Raw genomic sequence first — 24,591 nt, 5'->3', positions numbered from 1 at the left:
GTTTTCTGCCCATTTGTCCAACCTGTCCAGGTCTGCCTGTAGGTGTTCCCTGCCCCTAAAAGTAATCCTTTTGGAAGCGGGCGGTTACCATCTTTGAACCAGAAAAAAACCCAACTCATTTACTAAAAGCCAAACACCTACTATAATATATTTCAGTTTTATTACAAAAAATATTTTTGTCATGATTTGTGTTTGTGATTATGTTGTGTATACAGAGGTGATTGAAAAACAGCTAAAAAATAAAGTCTTAATCTTGTATGTTGTGTGGGAGGGGGTGGGGTATCTGTGTGTGGGAGGGTTTGTGAGAGGGTGTGGCTGTATGTGTGGTGGGGCATAGGGTATATTATGGAGGGGAGTATATGTGGGGGGATTGTTGGGGCAGGGTGTGGGTGTGTGGGGTTTGTGGGGTGTGAGGGAGGGTGGGGGGGATGTAGGGACCCCTCCACACACACTCTCCACCCAGGGCACACAGCCCCCACCACCAATGGCAGCAGCAGCAGCAGGAGGCAGCGGGTGATCTGGGTGCTTGTGGCCGCTTGGCAGCACATGGCTTCAGCCAGAACTGTACATGGTGGCAAGAAGCACTGCCAGGCCAGCCTGCTTCTATTGTGCAGGGCTTCCCACAGCATGCATGCACCTTCTGGCACTTGTGAGCCACCAGGAGGAAGCCCCATGTGACAAAGCCAGCTGCCTTCCCCACTCCCTGCTGCCAAGGAAGCAGGAGGCAGAATACTTGTAGCTGCACATGGTGGGGAAGGCAGCCAGCTCCACTGTGTCAGGCTTCCCCTGGTGGCACGCAAGTGCCAAGAGCTGCATGTGCACTGTGGGGAGCCCCATGCAATAGAGGTATGCCAGCCTGGCTGCACTCCTTGCCAACAACTGTAGCTCTGGCTAGAGTTGTATGCCACCAGGCAGTGATGCCTGCACAGGCCATGAGTGACCTGAGTGCCTGCTGCCTCTGCTGCTGCTGCCACTGGCAGCAGAAGCTGTGCACCATGGGGAGAGGGAATGTGTAGAAGTGTCCCCACACCCCCTCACCTTCTCTGACACCCAACACCAAGCTCCATACTGCCAGTGCTCCTCTGGGCATGGGCTCCATGTCCCACCATCCCCATGTTCCCTGTCCTCGCCCTGCAGCTCCCCCCATCCCTACCGCTTCCCTACTTGCTGCCTAGAGTGAGCACTGCAGCAGGGAGACAAGAAGAAGCTACTGAATGCTGGGTAAGCCAAGCAGGTCCCCTGGTGGCTGCAGCAGTGGCAGCAGCAGCCTCGCCCAAAAGCTATGTGCTGTGCACAAGGGTGGAAGGAAAGCGCATGAGCTGGGCAGGCTACAATTAGTTGGTGGGCACCTGTGGGCCAGACAAAATTAACTGGTGGGCCAGATCCATCCCATGGGCCATATTTTGCCCAACCCTGGCTTAAAGTATTCTAAACCACACAGTACTCCTGCAGAAACAAAAAAAGTTATTTGCAACAGAAAAACTACTGAATGTTTGTACTGAATCTTAGTTCAGCTTCAAATCTATCTTGGAATCCTAAAGAAGAGCTTCAACATGTGCATTCATTTATGAACTGTATCCCTTCAAAACTGTACATATTTATACAATCAGGATTTGGATACCAAGGCAATTGAGCCACCACATCTCAACAGGGCACTAGAGCAAGGCATTTTGAGATATCAAACATTTGGACTTAATTCATAGAACAAGATGATTCCACTTTCTAGTGCTCGAGCCTTTCTGTCTTCAAGGAAATAAAAACAATCCCAAAGTACAAGGGGGGGAAAAAAATCACACGTCATGTACACAGCAACTAGACCTCACATTAATAAACATTTATGGGAATGTCTGGGAAAATATGTACACCCTTAAATAACTTCCATCATCATCAGCCACTTCGTTTTATTTTACAGATTGCCCTCAGCTCCATAGAAATAACATTGGTTAACACTGAACTAAATTAAGCAGTTAATGCTAACTTAAGACCATCTGGAAACAAACAGAACAAACAAACATGGTCAATAACCCATGTCAAATATTCAGGGTATTGCTGAAAAGGGCTTCTGTGTATTCATATTCTCCAATACATTTTGCCACCACTGTTAAAAAAAAAAAAAGCAGAAGCAGCTAAGACTTCACTATTTCTTGTTACCTATCATAATGCAGATGTATTGCTCAGTAGGTCCCTAATGACTACTTCAGTTATTAAAAACTACTGATATAGTCAGATATATCTGAGTAATGGGACATTTTCAGAAATCTGGGAGAGAAAAGAAATGAAGGTACTGCCAAACATTTACTAGCAGTTATCATCTTATCGCTACACTAGGGGAGTACATCAAGGGCTTGCTGAGCAACTGTTCACCAGGGCACCCAACAGAAAAACTAGGAGTAATGGCCACAAAGTCCTGGAAGACCAATTCAGGCTCAACGTTAGGAAAAACTTCTTCACAGTCAGGGTGTCCAGACTGTGGAATAAGCTCCTTCCAGAGGCGGTTCAATCACCTACCCTGGAAATCTTCAAGAGGAGACTGGACAGTCACCTTGCTGGGGTCACCTGACCCGCAGTTATCTTTCCTACTTGGTGCAGGGAGCTGGGCCCAATGATCTTCCAAGGTCCGTTCTGGCCCTACAATCTATGAATCTATGAATAGTGGAAAATTTATTTGAAGACTCCATCCATTACAAAGGACACGTGATGTACCAGATTAAAATCCCTTAGAAGTTTTAGAAATCTACTGACAAAGGATCTCATGGTATCATTACCCTTGTTTTTAAAAGTACATTTTTTTTCATATTACCACACGCATGTATTTTTGATGCAAACAACAGATTATTTATCAGCCACAAAAAATAAATATGCACTTAAATATCATGTGGTCTAATTTCAACTACTAGCAAATCCTGCATCTCAACTCATAACTATATAAATAATCTTTTAAAATGTTTTCTAAACATAAGAAAACACCACCTTTCTCTGTCTTTAACTTACATAAATATTGTACAGAATGCTGTCAAGATGTAGTCTTAAACATTAGCTCACTCAAAAAGATGATTAGGAGCTACCAGTAAATTTTGTTAATTCAAAAAGGTCTAAAATTGTATTTTCCTCTTTCTTACTAGTCTACTTTTCCTCAGGCTTTATGATGCTGTGATACCAGAGATGGATGGACAAACTAGAATGGATAAAATAATCATCTACTTGAAATTTCTACTTCAAACTAATCAGGGGGGATCAGCAGGCACTGGGGAAGTCCCTGTTCCCCAAGCACTACCAGGAGTTACCAGGAATAACGGTCACAAGCTGACAGAGGGTAGATTTAGGCTAGATACAGGAGGCGCTACTTCACGGTCAGGGCGGCTAGGATCTGGAGCCAGCTTCCAAGAGAAGTGGTGCTGGCTCCTACCCTGGGGGTCTTTAAGAGGAGGCTAGATGTACACCTTGCTGGGGTCGTTTGACCCCAGTACTCTTTCCTGCCATGGCAGGGGGTCAGACTAGATGATCTACTCAGGTCCCTTCCAACCCTAGAAACTATGAAACTATGAAATTTGAACCAAAATCTGAAGATGCATGAAGGTTTGAATAACATATTTCACAAGTTTCCGTTGTTTCATATTATCAGAAACTGAAACAATGGTTCAGTTTTCACTGGAAATTGAACCATCAAAATACCATGCAAAATTGCCAATCATCACACAATTTATGGTCTAACCAGAAATGGGATGTTACCACGATATTATGATACAGTTCGCTCTCAGACCATTCCCAGGACGGTTTTTCAGATGCAAGAGATTGGCTAAGTCAGCTGTTACACAAATCCAAATTTTTAGGTCCTGATTCAAAACAAACCTTTTAAGGCTCATCAATTAATGACTACCGAGAAAAAGTAATGGCAAGAGAATAGAATGTGCAGAGTGCAAAATAAAGAGGTGTCACAAAACCAGTTGCTCTTATTAAATAGTATTTCAACAATAATATCAACCTCCCCCCTCCCCCCCCCACCAAAAAAAAAAGTCCTGGTGATACAAAACATAGGAGAAGCCATAGCTAACGTTTGGGGTATATTGACACAAAAAAACTCTTACTTGTCCAGTGCTTTACTAGTGGGCATGCTCCTTCCAAATCCTCGGACACCCATCTGACGAAAATACGGAATGCAAGAGAGATTGGCAGCAATAATTGCCAGTGAATCAGAAGCATTCACGAAGAAACCATTCTGGCCTAGGATCATGTAGCGGTCCTGGAGAAGAGAAGAAAAAATGTAAAAAGTGTCACAGAGAAGATTTCAGGCAGAAAAGCTCATCCCTCTCACGACTGCAAATTTATCAACTTCCCATCAAGCCACTTCTATCTCCAGCCCTGGCAATGAAAGTTCCAAATTGCTTGCAGCCTCTAGTCTTCTAGAGTGAGGACAGACGTAACACTTAATGTTTTAAATGCTGTTTAAACTGCAAGGCATTTTTACACGTGCTTTGGGGTGGGGCGGTATTTTAATTAGAGAGGCTCTCAGGAGTTTCTCTAGTTAGAACACCCTCAGCATCTCATTTATTCAGTGCCCTGTGTTTCAAAATGTTAGCGGGGGCACTTTAACTATAGCTAATTCAACGAGCTTTAGTTAAAGTGCCCCTGCCACCATTTTGAAACACAGGGATGCTGAATACACAAAATGCTGCAGGACGCTGCACTGTTCTGAAGAGAATGCTCCAGCAGACTCAATTAAGCAAGTCTGCTCCAACGTGTTCTAATCAGAACGCAACAGCGCATGTGTACACACGCCCCAAATGTCCAGATGTATAAGCCAATTCAGAAATGGTTTAAACCTCTCAGAATGTTTCAAAAATATACTTGGCTAATCAGGTATTATTTTGAAACAATCTTCCTCAAACTGGTTCAATGTTATGTACTTTTTGTGGCTAGCAGCTGCTTAGTCCCCAAGTACCCCATGTTGCACCACTTCTCAGTAATGCAGGGATACAGCCAGGCCCCTGGGGCAAAGTGGAAGCAGCAACTTCCAGTTTGCAACCATGAATGCACAGCTGCCAACAGCAGCAACCATTTTTTGCACCTCCTGTTCCCTCAAAGCAGTGCCCAGGGAGATTGCCCCTATCATCCCTTCCCTCTCTCCTGTCCCCTCCCCAGCCACTGCACTCTCATCAACCCCTGCACACCAACTGACACCTCTGGTATGTAGCCAGAACTCTACCACCCCCACCTATACTGCCTGCACATGACCCCATCTGTGCCCTCCTGGGCTGATTTGGATTAATAGAATCATAAAAAATGAGGGTTGGTGGGGGGAGGTCAGGTGCACAGAGGGAGTACTCCTGCTTCTCAGTTTCCAAGGCAATGGGAACCCCATTGGGCTACCCAATGTCTGCAGTTTTTAAACACCACTTTCCCCTCAAGTTGCTTGTCAGTTTCATTTCATGGAACTGACATGGAGACCTGGAACAGCCCCCTAAAGCACCCAGTATTGCAGGAACCCAGAAGCAAAGGTACATCCTCTGCCCACCCTGCCACTGCAAATCACTCAGGATGCCCCAAACCCTGAAAATTGCCACAAATGAAATGAAATAGATAAGCAACTTGGGGGGAAAAGTGCTTTTTAAAAGTGGTAGACACTTCGGGCAGCTCCAAGAATACCCATAAGCAGGGGTCCAGGCACTCTCCCACTTAGCCACTCCTTGGGGAAGTCTTAAGGCAGTAACCCAAGCGCCAAGCTCACTGGGAAAGAAGCAGCAGGGATTCAAGCAGCCCCCCGCATCACTCCCAAATCACCCTGCACCCTGAACCCTGGCACATTGCCAAGAACTGAACTAAGTTGATGAGAAGCTTAGGGGAAAGTGCTCTTTAAAAGGCTCCAACATCCCCAGAGCACCCAGCTGTCAGGAACTCAGAGACAGGGGGCTAGGCAGCACACCCAATCCAGGTACCGCCACACAGATTGTGGTAAAGTACAAGAATGAATCTTTCTTGACCTCAGTGTTAGTGAGAAGGGGGAATCAGAAAACTGAAATTGCAGGCAATTGACATCTTGATCTACCTCTTCCTCAATATTCAGCCAATCACAGTCTTCCTCCCCTGCTCAGGGAATACTGGGCAAATTCAAGCACTCCCACTGAAAGGCATGCTAGCCTGGGTATTCACTATCATCCCCTGGTGGCAATTTGACAGCACTGCAATGCCTAACGTGTGTCCGTTCTGCTTAGAATCCTTGGTAGCGGTATATGTGCAAACACCTCTAAGAGGCACTTCCAGCCCTGCGGCACACTCAGCAGGGTGCCTCAGGGCACTCCAGACCCCGTGTCACCCTGGGCAGGCCACAGCCTAGCTATGCCTGCCTGCCTGCACCCCAGCACAACTGCAAGGACCACACTGTTCAGGCCAGCAAGCTACTGCAGCTTACGGCCAAGCATCAGCCCCCAAGGCCAACTGCAAGCCAAGGCCAATCTTCTGTCCAGCAGGGCCAGCGCCACCTGCCTGCAGCACACCCCCAGCAGTCTGCCTTGCGCCTGTAGGTCCTGCAAGGCATTGCTTCTGCCACATGGCTGCTAATCCCTTGTCATGCCCCTGCACTGAGCACTACAGGCAGCTGTCCAGGGCCGGCAACACAGGGACAGGACCACAGGGGCCCAGAGAGCTGGTGCAGGACCCACCATAGCATCCTCCTCATCCAGGCCTGTGCCCACGTCTGTACCCATCAGCCGGGACCCCAACTGGACCAAGGAGGAGACTGGCAACCTTGTGGTGCTGTGGGGCGCAGAAGTGCAGCACCAGTTCAAGTGGGGTGAGCACTCCAATGCCCACATTTATGAGACCCTGTCAGGCCAGATGCGGGAGCAAGGGCAAGGCTTTGTGGGCTCAGTGGGTCACTGTGACTAACCATGATCATTGGTACAGCTGTGCCCGTAAGTTAGTGGCCTTTAGGCAGCAACTGACAACCATCCTTGCACCCCAAGACCCAGGCCACAGCAGTGCTATCTTCAACAGCACAGGTAGCCTGTCTAAGCCCCTGCCCTGGTCTGGCACCTCTGGTTACATCAGAGATGTGAGTTTTCTGGAAAATTTTGAATTGGAAAATTTTCCAATGCCCTAAATTGAGGGTGATCTTATTTAGCACGTTTATTTGACTTATATTTAGTAAACAAAACTAAAAAAGTACCCCCATGTTAATTTTATGTTCCAATAGTCACAAGTATTTGAACTGAAATATCTGATTAGAAAAAAAGATTAAATACGACACACTTAATGTGGTTTACATGTTATATGCAAACAAATTCAAAGCTTTATGTGGAAAGAAATTATTTTTATTGGAATACTTGTAAAAATGTAAAGACAATACACAATAGCATGCACTTCCCTTACATTGTTTGTTTAAATTTAAGAAAACAAATGAGGGCACTGAAAACTGTTGACACACTAATTTTAGCATACCCAAAGAACTGTGCATGATATGCCATGTTTGTCCACTCATCTACTTCAACGGAGTTTAACTGTCTTCCACTGAGGTCATTGTGGCACCTCCAGTTTCACTGTCACTATCTGTAGAACCACTTACACTACTTATTAGTTCCATTTTAGAATCAGATTGAGGCAAATCTGGTTCAGAACTACTTCAACCACATTCTCTTTCGCTAAAGCATGGTTTTACCAATGAGTCTATGGTCATAGGCAACTTATCATTACACTGTATCTTCTTCACTAATTGTGCTTCTGATTCTCCAGAAGCAAGAGATTATTGAGAAACAGAAACAAGTTTAGTGGCGCGTTCACTTGTTAGTCTATTCCTCTTTTTTGTCTTGATTGAGCTGACAGCCTTCCAGTTCCACTCACAAGAAGCTGCTGTTGGGGGAATGCTTAGGATCCTTGAAGCAATCCTGGACAAGAGTCGGGTGTTACAGTATCCCTTCTACCATGTGAGAGGAGACATATTCACTGCTGCCTGCCAACTGATGTCTTTCCTCCAAAGTTTTGATTTTGCATGGTACTTAGCAATGGCTGTCATCATGGCTAGGTTGTTGATGTTGGGGACATTATTAGCTACTTTCATAATTGTATGGAGAGCAGCAGATAATTCATCTTCTGATAAATGTCCTCTCTGTTGAGGATCCAACGGTTTGCTGCCAGATGAACTGGATGAAAGCAAAACTCAGATCTGTTAGTAAACACTTGTTTTACTACTACTTTTTTGGGTAGAGGTGAAGAAGGAAAAAGATCAATTAGATTTTCATTCAGTTGTCTATCTCTGGAATATTTGAAAGGCTTGGTGTATCTCCTTCCAGTTTCTTGATAGCCACTGAAACTGGTAGTAGCAAATTGAATGCTCCTTGAACTCAAACCCAGAACACATCGTTGTCGAGAATCTGCTTCCGAATGTTCACAGAGAATAATGTGGAATAATATTGTGTCATCTATTGAAGCACATTGCAAATAGTTATTTGTGTGCACCAAACTATGTAAACACTTTGCAGCCAAGCCCCATCTAGTTTCTCCTGACAGTAAAAGTGCACTTTCCTTCCCCTGCTTCTCTTTCTGTAATTTCTTCAAAATCCGATTTAGCAACATGATTGTTGAATATGTTCACAATTGCTTTGCAGCTTGCCAATCTTGTCTTCACTGTATTCACACTTACTATGTCCTTTGCCAGAAGATTCAACCCATGAGCAAGAAAGCCAAATATTATTAAATGAAGATACTTTGCCTTTTAATATTGCCTAGCTGTCATGTTACTTGCATTATCAGTTACAAGGGCTTGTACCCTGGAAGGACCTGCACTTCCAATCTCTTCGCTCAGTAATTTAGCTATGTATTCACCTGTATGACAAGAAGATTTGGAAGCAATTGCTTTCAGGAATATTGGTTCAGGTGTTGCTAACATAATGTTCAATAAAGGATTGCCTTGTATATCAGTCCATCCATCTGACATCAGTCAGTGGTTCTGCTTGACCAAACCTTTGAATAACCCGAGTTTGAACTCTGTCATACTCTCTAAGAGAGAATGTGATAAGCGATAACATGACAGTAACTTATACGATGGGCATATTAATTTGTAATATTACTTCCAGTATCAATTTTCAGTTATGGAAAGAGGTGTACCACTTGTAAATATAGCTCGAACTAATGTCTCATCTTCATTTTATTGATCTTTTCCTGACATCTTTTGTCCACAAAGCTTGATAAAAAGCTTGGCTGTCTTGAACATCTACTTATGGTGGACCACATATCTGGTGACAGTGATCCTGAAAGTAAGGATCCTGCTTCTTCCCCCCAGATCTGGAAAATGAAAATGGTAAGCTTCCATTTTTTGAAAATCTGCTATTTCACTTGAGCTACCAAGTTCCTGCAACAAAAGGGGGAAAAGATTTTTATTTTAGCCTATTCTAGTCTGGCCTCATTTATCAGGAGAAGTGGCAGGGTGCTTGTTTCCCGGCTCCTTGCTGCTCAACTTGCTACTCAGTTGCCCTGGGACTGCAGAGCCAAAGGGAAGTATAGTCTGGCCTCTGCCATCCGCCAGAGGACTAAGCTTGTTCAGCTGAGTTGAAATATTTAACTATTTATCTATTATGTAATTAAAAAAAATTGTTGAGCCTAAGCCACTTCGGGTGCTTAATGCAGCAGAAAAATGGATACAACTATTTTAAATAAATTCTAATATTATAAAAGCCTAAGTCTGTTCTGTCTTTCTGTCCAAAATGCTTTATTTAAGCTCTGATTGGCTAATGGAAACAGTCAATCAGTGTTCCAAGCACGGGGGAGCACTGCCATGATTCTGAAGCAGCACCAAGGACCAGACAGCGGGTGGGGTAGCCGAGGCCAATGCTGCTCCCTGCAAGAGGCAGAACAGCAGCAGCATGCGACATTAGGTGGCAGCACTCTGTCCCAGCTGCCTCTTCCCCTGCCTTCCCCCTCCCCCCAAATCATTCTCAATGGGCAATTGGCTAGTAAATAATAGTCCAGAGTTGTATTAACAACTTTTAATATTCTAATGTCTTAAAGCAATAGAGATGCTAGTTTATACTGTGTATTTGTTTACTTACATAGGATTCCTGAAGTAGACTTTTCTCAGATGATGTTGTTCTACCACTTCATTGTATTAGCTTGCTGTATATGGCTTGTATTCTTTCATGACAGTTTCTACAGGTTATTAAATGTTTCTTCATTCTTGTTGCATTGTTAGCATACTCTTGACCACAATATTTACATCTACCAGCTTGCTTCCTTCCTTCAGTGGCTTGAACTTCACCATAATGATGCCCCACAGCAGTTTTTTGGTTTTTTTTCTGATTAGGCAGTATTATGACTACTTCAAACCAACAGCATTAAAAAACCAACTGATCTTATGCAAACACTTCCAACTTCCCCAACTCAAGAAAAGAAACGAGATGCTACTCTGTATGTTTGTTGAACTGAAAGTGAAACAAAAATTAATCAGTTTTAGCTTTGGTTTTGCTTTCACTTGCAGTCTGAGATGAAGTAAGAATTTTTGCTTTGGTTTTGATTTGACCTGCACAGCCAGTTAGGTGAATTCGTAACTTGATTTTTATTATTTGGATTATGTGAATGTATTTACCCTCCTATTTACAAATCAATAAAACATACATGTACTCTCTCACACACTTCCTAGGGATAATCACCTGAAAAACATTAATTAACGTTTGAAACTACCAATCTGGCCTAATATTGTATTAGCATCCATTCATTATTACTAATTAATTTTATGAAACAATGAGTTTTTAGAAATGGAAAATTTGCCATAGCAAAATAAAGCACTGAAATTTTTCCAGAAAACTTTCTGCCCCACATCTCTGGGTGACATCTCTGGAGGAGGGCCCCTCAGGTGTGCAGCACCCTGTCCCACCAAGCTTCCCTGGGTGCAGTTTCCACCAGCAGCTCGGAGAACCCTGGTCAGCACCTGTCTTGCCTGTTCTGCAGCTACAGGGCCAGCCACAAGGCCATGACACTGCCAGCAGGGGCATCTCCTCCCAGGGGATGGGAGGGCCCAGCTGGGAGCCTGCATGGTGCACCTCTCCAGAGGACACCACCCAGAGCCAGACACCATCGCTGCCAGCAAGGTCTGAGCAGAGATGCCAGCCACACCCACATGGTAAGGCCTGTATGGGGGGGGGGGACTTGCCCTTGCCCCGAACTCTGTCCTCCCTCCTCCCCTGGCCTGCCCCAATTCCCCTGGCCCTGGGGTTCCCCCACCACAGCCTGCAGAGAGGCGGGAGACAGTGCAGAACTTATTGAGCAGCCCTGCAGTGAGGTGGGCACAGGCCTCTCACATGCCAAGGAACTCGATGCCAATGACAATGTCCTCGTCAGCTGCAGGGGGCAGGGACATGCAGCATAGCAGCAAGTAGCCCTCCAGGTGGTGGCAGAGGTTGCAAGGCAGCCTGGCATGCCCCCTATGCCATTGTAACTCAGAGTCCCATAGCAGGTGTGCAGGTGAACCCAGGGCACCATGGTGATCAGCAGTAGGGGATAGTGGGTTGGACATCCCTTGCCCATGCAAACAGTTCCTTGTACACTGCCCATGACATGCAGCAGGGGCACACATGAGGCACAGTGCTGGCATGCCAGAGGCCTGGCCCCTGGGCACCTCCCCAGAGAGGCCCCATGGGGAGGGCAGGGGCACAGGCATCTCCTCATCCCAGGCATCCAGGAACCCTGTGCCCCCCAAGCCTGGGCACTGTGGGCTGGGTGGTGGTACAGGAGATCAGCTGGCCTGCAGGAGGAGGAGGGGGAAGAGCAGGGTCTGGAGCTGCAGCAGCAGGTGCTGCCAGAAACCCAGCCTGTCCCTCCCTGGGAATGAACTGGGGGAAGCAGTTTGTCTGCATCCAGTGGCATGCTGGCCCCTGGAGAGCAAGTGGGGATGGGAAGTTTGATAAGACCTGGCAGGCCTGGGGCCTGCCCAGCTGACTTACCATGGTCTCTGGCACCCGTGCATGCCCAACCCCCAATCTGAGGCTGAGCAGAGGATGGGCCCCTGGTACAGAGCATCTTATCTCAGAAATGTTGCAAACTCTCACAAACAGCTTCTGTCTCATGGCTCTACAGCAGAGGTGGGCAAAATGAGGCCTGTGGGCCAGATGCAGCCTGCCAGGCCATTCTATCTAGCCTGCTAGGCCCCTAAAAAATTTAGAAAATTAATGGCGGTCTGCCCCGGCTGCCTGTCACGCGGCTCTCAAGGGCTTGCCAAAACTCAGTAAGTGGCCCTCTGCCTGAAATAATTGCCCACCCCTGCTCTACAAGGCCCACAGCTACATGTAGAGGACAGGCCATCCCTGGCAGCAGGGACGTGGCCTCAGGATCACTGCCATCCACAGCTGGGGACCCACAGATGTGCTGACTCTGCCAGAAGAGGACCCAGAACAGGACCCTCCTCCCGGAACAGCTGGTGGCCATGTCATGGGACAAGCTGGAGGACTCACGGGCCTGACAAACAGAGGACATGCTCACAAGGAGGTAAGGGACCAATGTACGGAAGCGCAGGACAAAGCAGATCAGGAATTCTGGGCTGAGCTCCTGGTCATGGAGGGTGAGCTGTTCCAGGTGCCATGGGAGTAGAACGCCATCCTGGGCCAGGATGTTGTCTATGGCCAGGTAGTGCAGGCTATAGACAACAACTGGTACCAGACATCATTCTGGCCCTGGTGATCATGTTTGTGCTGCCCACTACCTGGCCTCCAATCTTAGCCCTGCGCGCCCCCTGGGAGCCGTCCACCACCCTGCAGCAGACCCCTGCCTGGGAGGAGGTCCTCCAGCAACTCCACCAGCCAGGAGCCCTTGCCCTGGACCCTACCATGAGTGCCCTGCCAACCAGCCCCTCCACCTAGGCCCAGCCCTGCCACTCACCCCAACTCCATGTAGGCGCAGAGCCAGAGCTGCCTGCAGAGGTACTATGACCACATTCTAGCCCTGCTGGGCCTGGACTGCCTGCCAGCAGGGAACTGCCGTTGCCCCTGGGTGAGCCCACCGCCTGCCACACTCGCTGTAGTGTTTGCACCTGCAGGTGAACAGATGGAGGCCAGCATGCTGGCCACCTGCCTCTGGGCTCTGCCTCCTAGGCATCCCCACCCCAGGACAGCCCACAGAGGACATTGTAAATTGTTTTCATAGGAAAGAACATTTTTTTTATTGTTGGTGGGTGGATTGGGTGATGGAAGGGCTCTGCTTGTTGTGGGGGAGGAGGACTCTGTGTGCAGAGGGGAGAGGGGGGCTCTGGGTGATGTGAAGGAAATAAAAACTTGTTCTTGTGAGATGTGGCTGGGAGCGGGGTGGGCAGATCCGTGGCCAGCTGTGCAGGCAGACTGGAGCAGGAAGTGCTGAAGGAGGTGGTCAGCCAGGGCCTCTTGCATCAGGTACTCTGGTCCCTGCTGGCAGGTGTGCAACTCTCCTGGGGCTTGGGTGGGGGTGCCAGACTGCCAGGTGTCCTCTGCATACCATGCCTCCTCCACCCAGGCCTTGCAGAAGAGCTCCTCCTGGGCCTCACAGATGTTATGCAGTACACAGGTTGCCATGATGAGCATGGGGAAGTTGTCCTCAGTGACCTCAAGGCAGATGACGAGAGTGCACCAGTGTCCCTTGAGGTGGCCAAAGGCATATTCCACCAGGGTGCACATCTGAATGAGGCAGCAGTCGGAGTGGGCCTGGCAGGGGTCCAGGGGGACAGTGTAGGGCCACATGACAGCCAGGACAGGAATGGATAGGTGGGGTCTCTGATGAAAAGGGAAGGGACAGCCACAGTGCCCAACTGCAGGTCCAGCACTCCCAGTGTGAAGCAGCCACCCTCCATAAGACCTGGCAGGCCAGAGTTCCAGAACACGCAGGCACAACAGGCCAGCAGGGCCAGTGAGGAGGCCAGCAGGAGCCCAGGACACTGGTCATTGCTGCCAGGGGCAGCCACAGTGCAGGGAGACAGAGAGGGTAAAGAGAGAGCTGCTACATGCTGCCCCTGCACTACACACGCTGCTCCTGGGCAGGCAAGTGGCTGGCTAGAGAGCAGAGCTGGCTTTTAAAGCTGGCTGCTGGGTGCTGGCAGCTGCAGCCTAGAGGTCCCCACATTGGCAGTAGGGGCCCACTGCTGGGCTGCACGAAACTTGGTGCAAAGAGCAGCAATCTGCTCCCTAATCCCCACATGTGTAGATGCCTTTCCAAAAGGGCTTACCCCAGAGAGGTTTTTACCCACAATTTAACATTGGGTGAAAAAGCCCTTGTATTAGGTCTGAGTACAGGGGTGGGGATGGGATGCCTGTCCCACCCCTCTCCTCCCCATTGCCTCTGAATCCTGCTACCTCTCCCCAGCAGCCTCTTTCCCCTCCATCTTCCATGGAGCCCCTGCTCTCTGACCTGCCTTTCTCCTTCTCACTCTTACCCTAGCTCTACGCTGGTGGCTCCATCCCTGGTGAAGTCTGGGACACTAAACATGGCCTTACCCCACCCTGTACCACCACTGCACAGCCCACATGGCTGCTATGATGGCTGGGCTGGGGCTGTGCTTCATACTATTATCCAGACTAGAACAGGGACAGAGCCCGCTGGCATGCAGCAAGAGTAACGGGCAGGGGAGGGAAGTGGGGAGCAAAGGCTAGGCGGTAGGGGCAGGAGTGAGAACAGAGAGGGAAGGGGAGGGCCCAAGGCTGTGGGAGGCCTGGCAGGGGGGCAGGCACAAGCAGGGGGCAAGATGCTGGACCTCCCCACACCACCTGCCCCCCCTACTGCCAGCTCCCCTGCAGCAGTCGAGGGGATGAATTAAAGACAACCCTCCAATAATTAGATTCCAGCCATGGAAAATAAAAGTAAATTTATGGTTTTTCCATACACATAATCTAATTATTGGTGGATTGTCTTTTATTCAGGGTGCTCTTAGACTTGAGTAAATATGGTAACTACCCTCAGAATCAGGGAATAAATAAATAAATAAATAAATCAATCAATCAGTAAAGATGATGTCATTTGATGAAAAACCAAGATTGGCCAAAATACTTACTCCATCAGCATCAAAGGCAGCTCCAAATCCATATTCCCCTCCTTTCATAGCCTCCAGCAAGGTAGTTGCATATGTTAAGTTTGGGTCAGGAGGATGCCCACCAAAATCCTCCAGAGGATTACAGTTTATTGCAGAATTTGCAGGTGCTCCTAATTCATCACACAGGATTTTCCTCACATAGGGTCCCATTACTACAAAATAAATTTTCCATTCAGTTTCATGACCATACATAGTTAAATTTCAGACTTTTCAGTGGAATGGAAACTTAATAAAGAGCTTACCGGCTGCATTTATATTCCATGCAGCTTTCTCTCATTCCAACTAAAGAGAATAAAACAAGTATATTTACTCTCAGACTGCATGCAGCTTCCCTCAAAATAGGGGTCTTAAGCAGCAAAGTTAATTTTCTCCCTGATTTGATTCCTGCTCCAGAATGCAGCGGAAGTAGCTGAGGGAATCAGCTGACGTAACAGCTCACTGTTCTTCACTTCACCAGTGTGTTAACAAGTGTTTCTCCTCTTAATAGCCTTGATGTTCCACTAATCAATTTAATCTTTAGTAGAGCATTTTTTGCTCTCTTCTAGCTGCTACTGGTCTCTTTTCTCCTACTTCACAGCCCTGAAGACTTTTTAACATTTTCCAAATCATAGATCCACCCATGGAGACTTGTATTCAGCAACTGGTAAGGTTTCAAGTTTTAGGTAAGCAAGAAAGAGGGCGAATGAGCTGAAGATTAGATTCTGTACATGCCCTTTGTAGCCATCACGCTGGAAAAAAAAGTTTTTAATTTCATCCTGCCTCTCAAAAACAAGGTGTAAATTTTATTCTGTGTGTATTATATGAAGTAAATTCGATATTTATTGTGGTGACCCTCACTATCTGTGGAATCAGCATTAAAAGCACAAGTGCCTACCATATCAACTAAAAAGTAACTTTGTCACTTGGAAACAGCAGCAGGCTGTTACCCTTTCTGTGACCCTACCACTACAGGAAATATTTTTTGCAATAGATAAAAGAAGCACTGACTAATGGGTGATAACACCCCAGCATTATCAAGGCTGCTGATGTTCTGTATTGACCTGCCACATGTTGAAACTGCACCTGCTTTGTCTATCCAAGGAACCTAGCACATGTTAGTTACCACATAACGGGCGTGTCTACACATGCCTATTAATACGCCTGAATAAAGTCCAGAACTTATTCAAGCCAGACACATCTGCACATGCGACCAGGCTCACTGCATAGTGAGTTGGGGCGCAGCAACCCTGGCTGGCAGTGGGCCCAGGGGGTCAGCCTGCCAGCCCCGGGCTGCTCTCCTCAGCTCAACATGCTGCAGAGGGGCTGGCTGGGCCATAAAGCTGAGACAGCACAAGGTTAGCCAGCAGGCAACCCCTGCAACTGAAGTACCCTCATTCCCCAGCAAACCCTTCTAGCATCTACACATATGCTGTGGAGTAAAGAACTCTTCAGCAGAAGAACAGTACTATTTACAAATAAATATTTACTCCAGCCTAATGCATGCACGTATGTAGATATGAGACATTTACTATGCAGCTAATCAGTCAACTGCACAGTAAATGTCTTGTAGATGTACCCAATAGGTAGCAAAAAAAAAAAAAAAAGACACCTCTTTTCCTAGAGTGGACATACCTTTATTATATTTAATTATTCATGTAGATGGCCATACTTTAATTTAAATGTTATGAGTGTCATAAGGGACATAGGCATCTCATCCCTTCATTCCTCAACTTAATTTTTTATTTAAAATATTTCTTAAGGTATTATTTAAATATTACTATCCAATCCCTTTCCATTAAGCCCCAAGGGAGGACTATCAAATACCAGTGGAGATGTTAGGAATATAATCTGTGATCAGCACAGTATTACTTAAAAATTGTGTTGCACAGATCATTTTTTTTAAATGCCTGCTTCAGAATTTCCCCTTCTCAAAAATTATCTCTCTTTCAGGGCTGGTGCTCATTTGCAGTGTCAGACTAAATATCTCTGAGCAACTTCAATTAAAATTTGAAACGGTTGTCCCATTCCCATATCCACTATTAAAATGGTCAATGTCAGGACAAAGCACAAGTTGTAGTAGGGAGTTTGTCAAGACTACATCTGTATATTAAGAAATCTGATTAAAACCAGCAGCATATTTCACATGGAAGACTTATTAGCTATTGGTAGTAATGACCACTTGCAATCCTGATATAGGATTAGTTCTTTTTATGCCTTCTCCTACTATATAAATGAACCCTTCAGTAAATAATATTTTCTCTACATAGAGGCATCAACACTCTAAATAAGTCACTATTCCATCTTCTTTATAATAAAAATCAACCAATTTTGCTCTTTATGGACATGTCCACATGAGCAATAAATGTGGATGAATAAACTCCAGAGCTTATTGTTCCAGTTGCTTCCAGGCACACTATCTGAATGTGTGCCTGGAAGCAAAAAACTGTAGCGTATATTGCTTTGGAGTTTATTCATGTGTACCACACTGAGCCTGATTGGAACCGCCCTGACTGGCAACAACCCAGGACTGCTCTGACCAGGCTCAGTGTGCTGTGGAGGGGCTGGCTAGGACATGAGTGTGATTCAGTGTGGGGCTAGCCAGCAGGCTAGTATTTACAAATGCTAGCCTTCTTCCAAGTTTATTGGTTTTGTGTGCCCACATGTATATGCAGATATGTTTACAGTGGAGTTAATTAGGCAGTTTCACAGTAAACATCTTCTGCAGACATGCCCTCTGGATAGTCTGTCTGCATGGCGCTTTCTCCTTTTTCTGGCTCTTTTTTCCCCTCACCCTCTCCAATTTTTCATCCTCCTTTTTAAAATGTGGACACCAGAACTGTACGCAACATTCCAATATCAGTCTTAGTAGTGTATACATACTGCATCTCATCCCTACGTACTGCAGTATCACTCATATTGAACTGCACATCCACTATGACATTTTGGTACAGTTCCCCCATGGCACAGGTATGGCCTGTATTCCTTGTTCCTAGATGCATAATTCATACATGATTCCCCTATTTGACTGCCCTGTCCTCAACATTATTTACCACTCTGCCAACCTGTGTGTCATTCATCAATTTTCAGTGAGGATTTTATATTTAGTTCCAAACCACTAATGAAAAGTTTGCCTACTAACAAACCCAGGATTAACTCCACTGAGAAGACTTCCAGTTAGTGATGATTCCTCAATGATGACTACTTTTTTAAATCTACCATTTGCCAGCATGTAATCCATTTAATATTTGGCCAATTCATATTGCACAATGCTAATATTTTATATCAGAATGTCATGTGGCAATCCCAGTTTTGTTTGTCAAGCCTTCTCCCCCTCCCCAACAAATCTATGTTAACTGGCATTGAATATATCCCCATCTTTAGTTTCCTTATCTACTGAATCTGTTATTTTGCCCCAGGACTGATGCCAAGCTAACTAGCCAATAGTTACCCAAGTTATAACTGTTGCCCTTTTAGGACAGTAGCACAATATTAGCATTCTCCCAGTTCTCTAACATTTATTAATCTTGGCATCCAGGTAAATTTAACAGTAGCGTGCAAGAGATCTTGACAGGAGATGTGCACCAATACATCAGTCCCATATCGTATCAGCACTGATAAAAGGAAAATTGATATCATCGGCAACTGGCTTTTTTTGGCTGACGTGGCCAATAACGTTACCAATAAATGCTGCGTGCACGTGCGCAGCTGCAGTGCAGCACCTAGGCAGCCAGGAGCACAAATTGGTAGTATGGAGAGCAGTGTCAGGCTGGTAAGTCTGCTGTGGGGGAAAAGAAGAGGTATGGGGGGGAGGGGGCGAGACCAAGGCCCATGTGGTGAAAGAGGGAGTGGTGTTGGCACTGAGGCAAGGGCAGGTGCTGCATAGCTGGCATGAGTCGAGGCATGGGACAAAGCCGCAAGCAGCTCATCTGGGGATGTGGCTCCTGCTACTTCATGCACCCCAGGAGGACATGGGGGGCATGTGCCCCCTATATCTGCACACGGGGCAAGGGCAGGCTGCTGCTGCAGCCTGGGGCCAGGGGCAGCGCAGGGGGATTGGGCAGTGGCAGCATTGGGAGGGGAGCTACAGGGTGTACTGCAGCCACCCCAGAATTCACCACAGCCCCTCCGTAGCAGCACTGCCACTGTCTACACTAAGCACAGCCCAGCCCCCTTGCTAGGAAGAGCCCGGTTGCCCCTGACCCCAGCAGCAGCCTGCCCTCACCCCACACACAGAACCAGGAGCCACCCACTCCAGCCCGCACCCCCCAGAGAAGCCATGGCTCCATCTCACACCCCACCCTGGGTGTGCAGCTCCTGCCCCTGCCCCAGCCCACTCCCTCCCTCACTGCGGGGACCTTGGTCTGCCCCCTGGCCACATCCTTTCCCTTCCCCCTCAACAGACTTACCAGCCAGAGGCTGCTTTCCAAGCTGCTAGGTCACATATCAGCAATCAGATCAGAATTGGCCAATGTGGCTTGTTTAAAATCGGCCATCAGTATTGGCCCCAAAAAAATCTCTATTGGTGCACCCCTACTTGACAGCCAACTCCTTTAGAGCTCTTGGTTTAAAGGCCTCCTCATTTTAAAATCATCTCTAATTGATGCCATCTAACAAACTCATCATTTACTATAAGCTAGAAAGCACTTCATCATCCTTTATCTAAATATCATCTTGCTTCTTTCAAGATATGGGACAGAAATGTTTATTAAACACTTCTGCCTTTTTCTGTATCATGAAATGTTAGCTTCTTATTAATTACTAGGCCTATACCAGGGATTGTCAACCAGGTGTACACGTACCCCTGGGGGTACTTGAGAAGGTCCCTGAGGGTATGCAGCAGCATGGATAAGCAGGGCCACTTTCAGTTTCACTGGCAGTGCTTCTGGTTTCAGGGGACTCCCTGCTTCTCGACCACCCACCGGGGGTACACCAACCAGAAAAGGTTGAAAACGTCTGGCCTATACCATTACTAGGATTTGTTTTGTCCTTAACATACTTTGAAAAAATACTTCTTATTGTCCTTAAGTTATAGACTTTTTCCCCTCATAGATTTACCACCCCTTATAGATATTTCTTATGATGTGATCTTATTGCTGATGCAATGCTACTGCTATATTATTAACACTTCCCAAAATATGTATCTTGTGGTATATACCCAAATTTACCCCATATACAAAGTATATTTCTCTTCTTTCTAGTTTTAATTATGTAATAAAATGTCTTTATGTTGTTAGTTTTCAACCATAAACAGGTTTCTAGCAAATTTAAAACAGCATGCAATAATTTATTACTACACCATAATTAAATTCACCCTATTTTATTCAACATACTCCTAGATGTTTAACAAGTGTTCTCCCTCTAATGTGCATGGGGATGTTTTATTTCTATTCTATTAGTTTTTGCTACAGTAGTCCAAATCCTAAACTACTTTCTCTCTCCTCAAAACTGCCATCAAAATCAACGTCATGAATATCAAACACTTTGTTCCAAAGAATGAATCTTAGGTACAAGGGAATAGAAAGGAACTCTAGGGTACAAGTCCAGTCCTCTATCCCCATGTCATATAATTCCTTCCCATGAACTGATCAGGCTTAATCTTAGAAGTACAGTAAAAGCTGCCTTGATTGGCACCTTACAAGTCAGCATGCTCTTTTAACCAGCATGCAGGCTTGTAAGGTAAAAGCAAAACTGGAAGTGCCCACTGTGGCATTTCCAGTTTCACCGAGCCCCCATGGCCCAGGGAAAAGCAGCTTGCACTGCCAAACCCCCACAACCCGGGGCACAGCAGCCTGCGCAAGGCCTGCCTCCCTGTCCCTTGGGAGGGGTGGTGATGCTCCAGACGCAGCAGAAGAGACAGCTGCGGCCTGAACAGGCAAAGACACCTGTTCAGGCCTCTCAGTTAACTGGCATATATCGTTATTGAGCACCCCCCCATTACCCATGGGTGCCAGATAACAAAGCTTTTGCTGTAGTTAAGCTTTTACCCCCAAGTAATCTTATAAAGAGACAGTTCCATAATCGCACTCCTCTGATGGTTAGAGAGAGTTTATTGTTTGGGGCATGTTATAATTTTACTTGCCAACTGCACAAGTCATACCTCCATTCATAGCATCAATCCTTATCTTAAGTTGATTGGGTCCAGTCAACAAGCTTCTGATTGCGTTGAAGTCAAAGATATTTCGAAGCAGACTGAGGTAGATATCCACTGAATCTACTATTTCCACTGGGGAAAGAAGGTAAAAGAAGTCATTTGAGTTGGCGCATAGATAGACAAACTGACCAGCAACTTCTCTCCAAGGATACCTGAACAATCCAGTACACACAAAACAAAATCAGGTAACACTTGAGACTGGTACAAAGCCCTTTGAAGCAATTTGATAGACTCCCACTGACTTCAGTATCATTTGGATCAGGCTCCAAATCCTATGTATGCTAATGAAGTCCTGCCTGTATAGGGATTGCAGGACTAAAATATAATAACAGTTTGCATTGTATGGATTCACAATAATATACCATGTAAAAAAAAAAAAAAAAACCTCTCCATTTCATGGTCAAAAAAAGCACTGGACAACTTTTCAGTTCTTATGAGCAAATAAAAGTGAATCAAGCTAAACAGGACTGGCCATTATGCTGGAAAAGTATTGCTTCCTTACAGCATCTACTCCAGATTTTTACTCTAGATTTTATGGACCCTCACTTTCAAAGTTACAATCTGGTTGCATCTTTGAGTTCAGCAATACACTTCCTGTGTTTCTCATTTCTGGCACCTGGCATTCATTTTGAATGTTCACTATCAATCTACATTTAGACAGTTGTATTATATATTTTATTTACTTAAGATAGTTCAGCTGAACTCCAACATCTGGTTTCACTAAGATGCTGATTTTCTGAACTGTGAATTCATGAAGGCAGAAGGCTACAAATTTTTCTAGTTCTGTTAGATGTAAAACAGATCAAACAAAAATATATGCGAGAAAGCAAGGCTTTGGTAGTGAAAGCAATTACCACACAATTGACAACAACATGGCTTTCCAGTTATGTTGAAATGCATTACTTCTGATCAAAATTAAACCACATCAGTTATGCAAATGTATTTTTATCTGATCAAATTAGTACCTTAAATGTTTTAAATAATAATTTAATTATAACTAAAACAAATCAGCCAGCTTTTCACAGAAATTCTGACTTCACTTCAATGCTCTACTTGAGGATGATGTGAAAATGATGCATACATTTTTTGTGCCTGAGGCAATGCTTCAATAGAAAAATCATACATTAACTGAATAAACAAAAAGTTACATTAAGTTGCTCAAGTCTCCCGTTTTAAATGTGACCTGCAAAAAGTCATTTCAAAATGAATTAACTCTTCAGTTACTTGCTAAAGGTCTGAAATAAAAATTAACTGGAATTTAAATTACTGTAAACATATTTTATAAGACCCTAATCCTGGAGACTTATATGCAGGTACTAAACTTAATAAACAATAACAAATCTACTCCGTTCAATAGCATAACTCATGAATGAATAAATCCAACAGGGGAGTGTATATAGGACATCCATGGGCCTAAAAATTAATTTCAACTCCTGCAATGTTCTACTGATTTGTTCCCTATTGTTTCAATACCCAGAACACAGGATTCACTGGACCTGGTGTGTAAGTACATAAAAATGTTTAAATATATCAAATGGTTTTGAAATGATTTTTAAAACTATTCTGATTCTTTTATAAGATATGTTCCAAACTGTGCAATATAAAAAAGTACCTTTTCTGTGTGCCGGAATGCAAGCTGCAATGCTTCTAGCAACACTATGTTCCCACAATAAATGTATTCTGGAATATAGCTATCAGAGAAATGTCCCCCACCACAATAAATTCATACTATTTTCATTTTCAGCAAAATATTCTTGGAATCTTTTAGTGGTTGTCAAAAAGCTGACGACAAAATAAAACTGGATTTTAGAGTTTTTAAATCAACAAAAAAAATATGGTTTTTAGTTGCCAAAGAACTAAAAATGTGGGGAAGAGGCCTCTGTGAAAAGTCAAACATTTTTCAATAAAATTGTTCTTTAATTAAAATGTCCTTGTATTCACAAAACAAAGATTTCAATGGAAAAATCTTTTAATTTAGGATGAATTCTATGGCACCAGGAGCTGGGCAGTATTTCTACCTAAGTGTTAAAAAAGGCTGAAAACCCCTGCCGTAAAACAAGTGTACCCCTGGCAGCCCCCTTTTTAATAATGTGTACCCCAGCGGGGGAGTGGGGTGGCGGTGAGCAGCCAGACATTGGGGGGGTGCGGTAAGTGAGCGGCTGGATGTGGAGCTGGGGGGGGGGTAGCTAGCAAGCAGTGGAAGCACAGTGTCTGTGCAGCCCTGCTCTCACCCTGCCCCAACCCTGCTCCTGATGCAGCAGCGTGGGGTGGCAGCACTCCATCCCAGCCCACCCCTGCATACCCCCTGGAACATTTCAAAGTACCCCCAGAGGTTTGCATAACCCCAGCTGACAACACCCCCTGTTTTACAGAACTGGGTTCTTAGTTCACAAATTCTAACTATCAGTTTCACTATCTGTAAAACAGTGGTAAAATTTACAGATCTAGCTTGCACTACATTGTTAGAATGAATGGTTGTAAGGCATTTTAAAGAAAGAAAACACTGTTTAAATAATTATAATACCAGATGCGGAGCCTGAGGCAGTTGCCACACACAGGCATAGCAGCAACTTCTGGTTGCTGCCAAGCTGCTGGTCTGATTGCATGGCTGGGGCAGCAACTGTATTGTTTCATGAACCCCCGCCCAAATCCATGCCTAAGGCAGCTTACCCCAGTCACTCCACACTAATTACACCACTATAAATTACTACTTTTCTGTAGCAACTCTTATCATAAGAATCAATGGATTTGCCACACAGCTTCTATAAACAAACATTGATACCTCGGAAAGGTTTGAATTTGTTCTCTAGATCAAATTCTTGTCTTCCCAGTCGAGATAAGTCAACTCTGAGATCAGGACAAATGGTGTATTCCTCCAGGGTTTTGCTGATCTGATAAATTTTATCCGAAACAACATCTGGGGCAGGTCCTGAAGAACAAAATATTAAGATTTTTCAGATGATGGCCCACTATCCAGATACAAAAAGAAGCAGTTCATTCATACATTTGCTTGCTTATTTTTCCATGCATCAATAACCAACAAGCCTAGAAAGCAGCACTGGATTAAAATACAGGATTTTTCTCCTGATAGAAAAGCATAGATCTCATGTGTCACTGAAAAAAAACCATAATATTAAAACCATAATATACTATGTAGGTTTGCTTCATTAATGAAGTGTACAAATAAATAATTTCAGGAAAAAAGAACAAAGCCATCACCATCTGGATGTATTATGAGTGTTAAGGAAATCTGCCATTTGCTGATAGTCTTCAGAAAATCTTAATATGCATGTTGCATTAAAATGGTTATTTGGCAAGTTGCTTGTTTGCAAATACTGAAATGATTAAATTTAAATGGAAAAGTAAATTACTTTCCAGAGGAGCAGAATTCAATATTCAATTCTACCCTGCTAATGAAGACTCAACATTTACA

The 24,591-nt window shown here is 45.1% G+C and overlaps 1 protein-coding gene across 1 annotated transcript in view; it reads right to left on the bottom strand.

Annotated features, from left to right (window-relative positions):
- The window catches only part of PGM5 (phosphoglucomutase 5), a 201,287-nt gene that overhangs the window by 120,827 nt on the left and 55,869 nt on the right, over positions 1 to 24,591 (bottom strand). The window contains exons 4-6 of the mRNA XM_019517663.1: positions 21,105 to 21,230; positions 14,990 to 15,180; positions 4,086 to 4,240 (exon numbers count right to left, since the gene is read on the bottom strand). Coding sequence (XP_019373208.1) covers positions 4,086 to 4,240; positions 14,990 to 15,180; positions 21,105 to 21,230 — 472 coding nt within the window. The remainder of the gene's footprint in view (positions 1 to 4,085; positions 4,241 to 14,989; positions 15,181 to 21,104; positions 21,231 to 24,591) is intronic.

This window comes from Gavialis gangeticus, unplaced genomic scaffold (assembly GCF_001723915.1).
Source record: "Gavialis gangeticus isolate Ggan-Ray unplaced genomic scaffold, GavGan_comp1, whole genome shotgun sequence".
Classification (NCBI taxonomy): domain Eukaryota; kingdom Metazoa; phylum Chordata; order Crocodylia; family Gavialidae; genus Gavialis; species Gavialis gangeticus.
The sequence above is the reverse complement of the archived record's forward strand: the minus strand, read 5'-3'. Positions and strand labels throughout refer to the sequence as shown.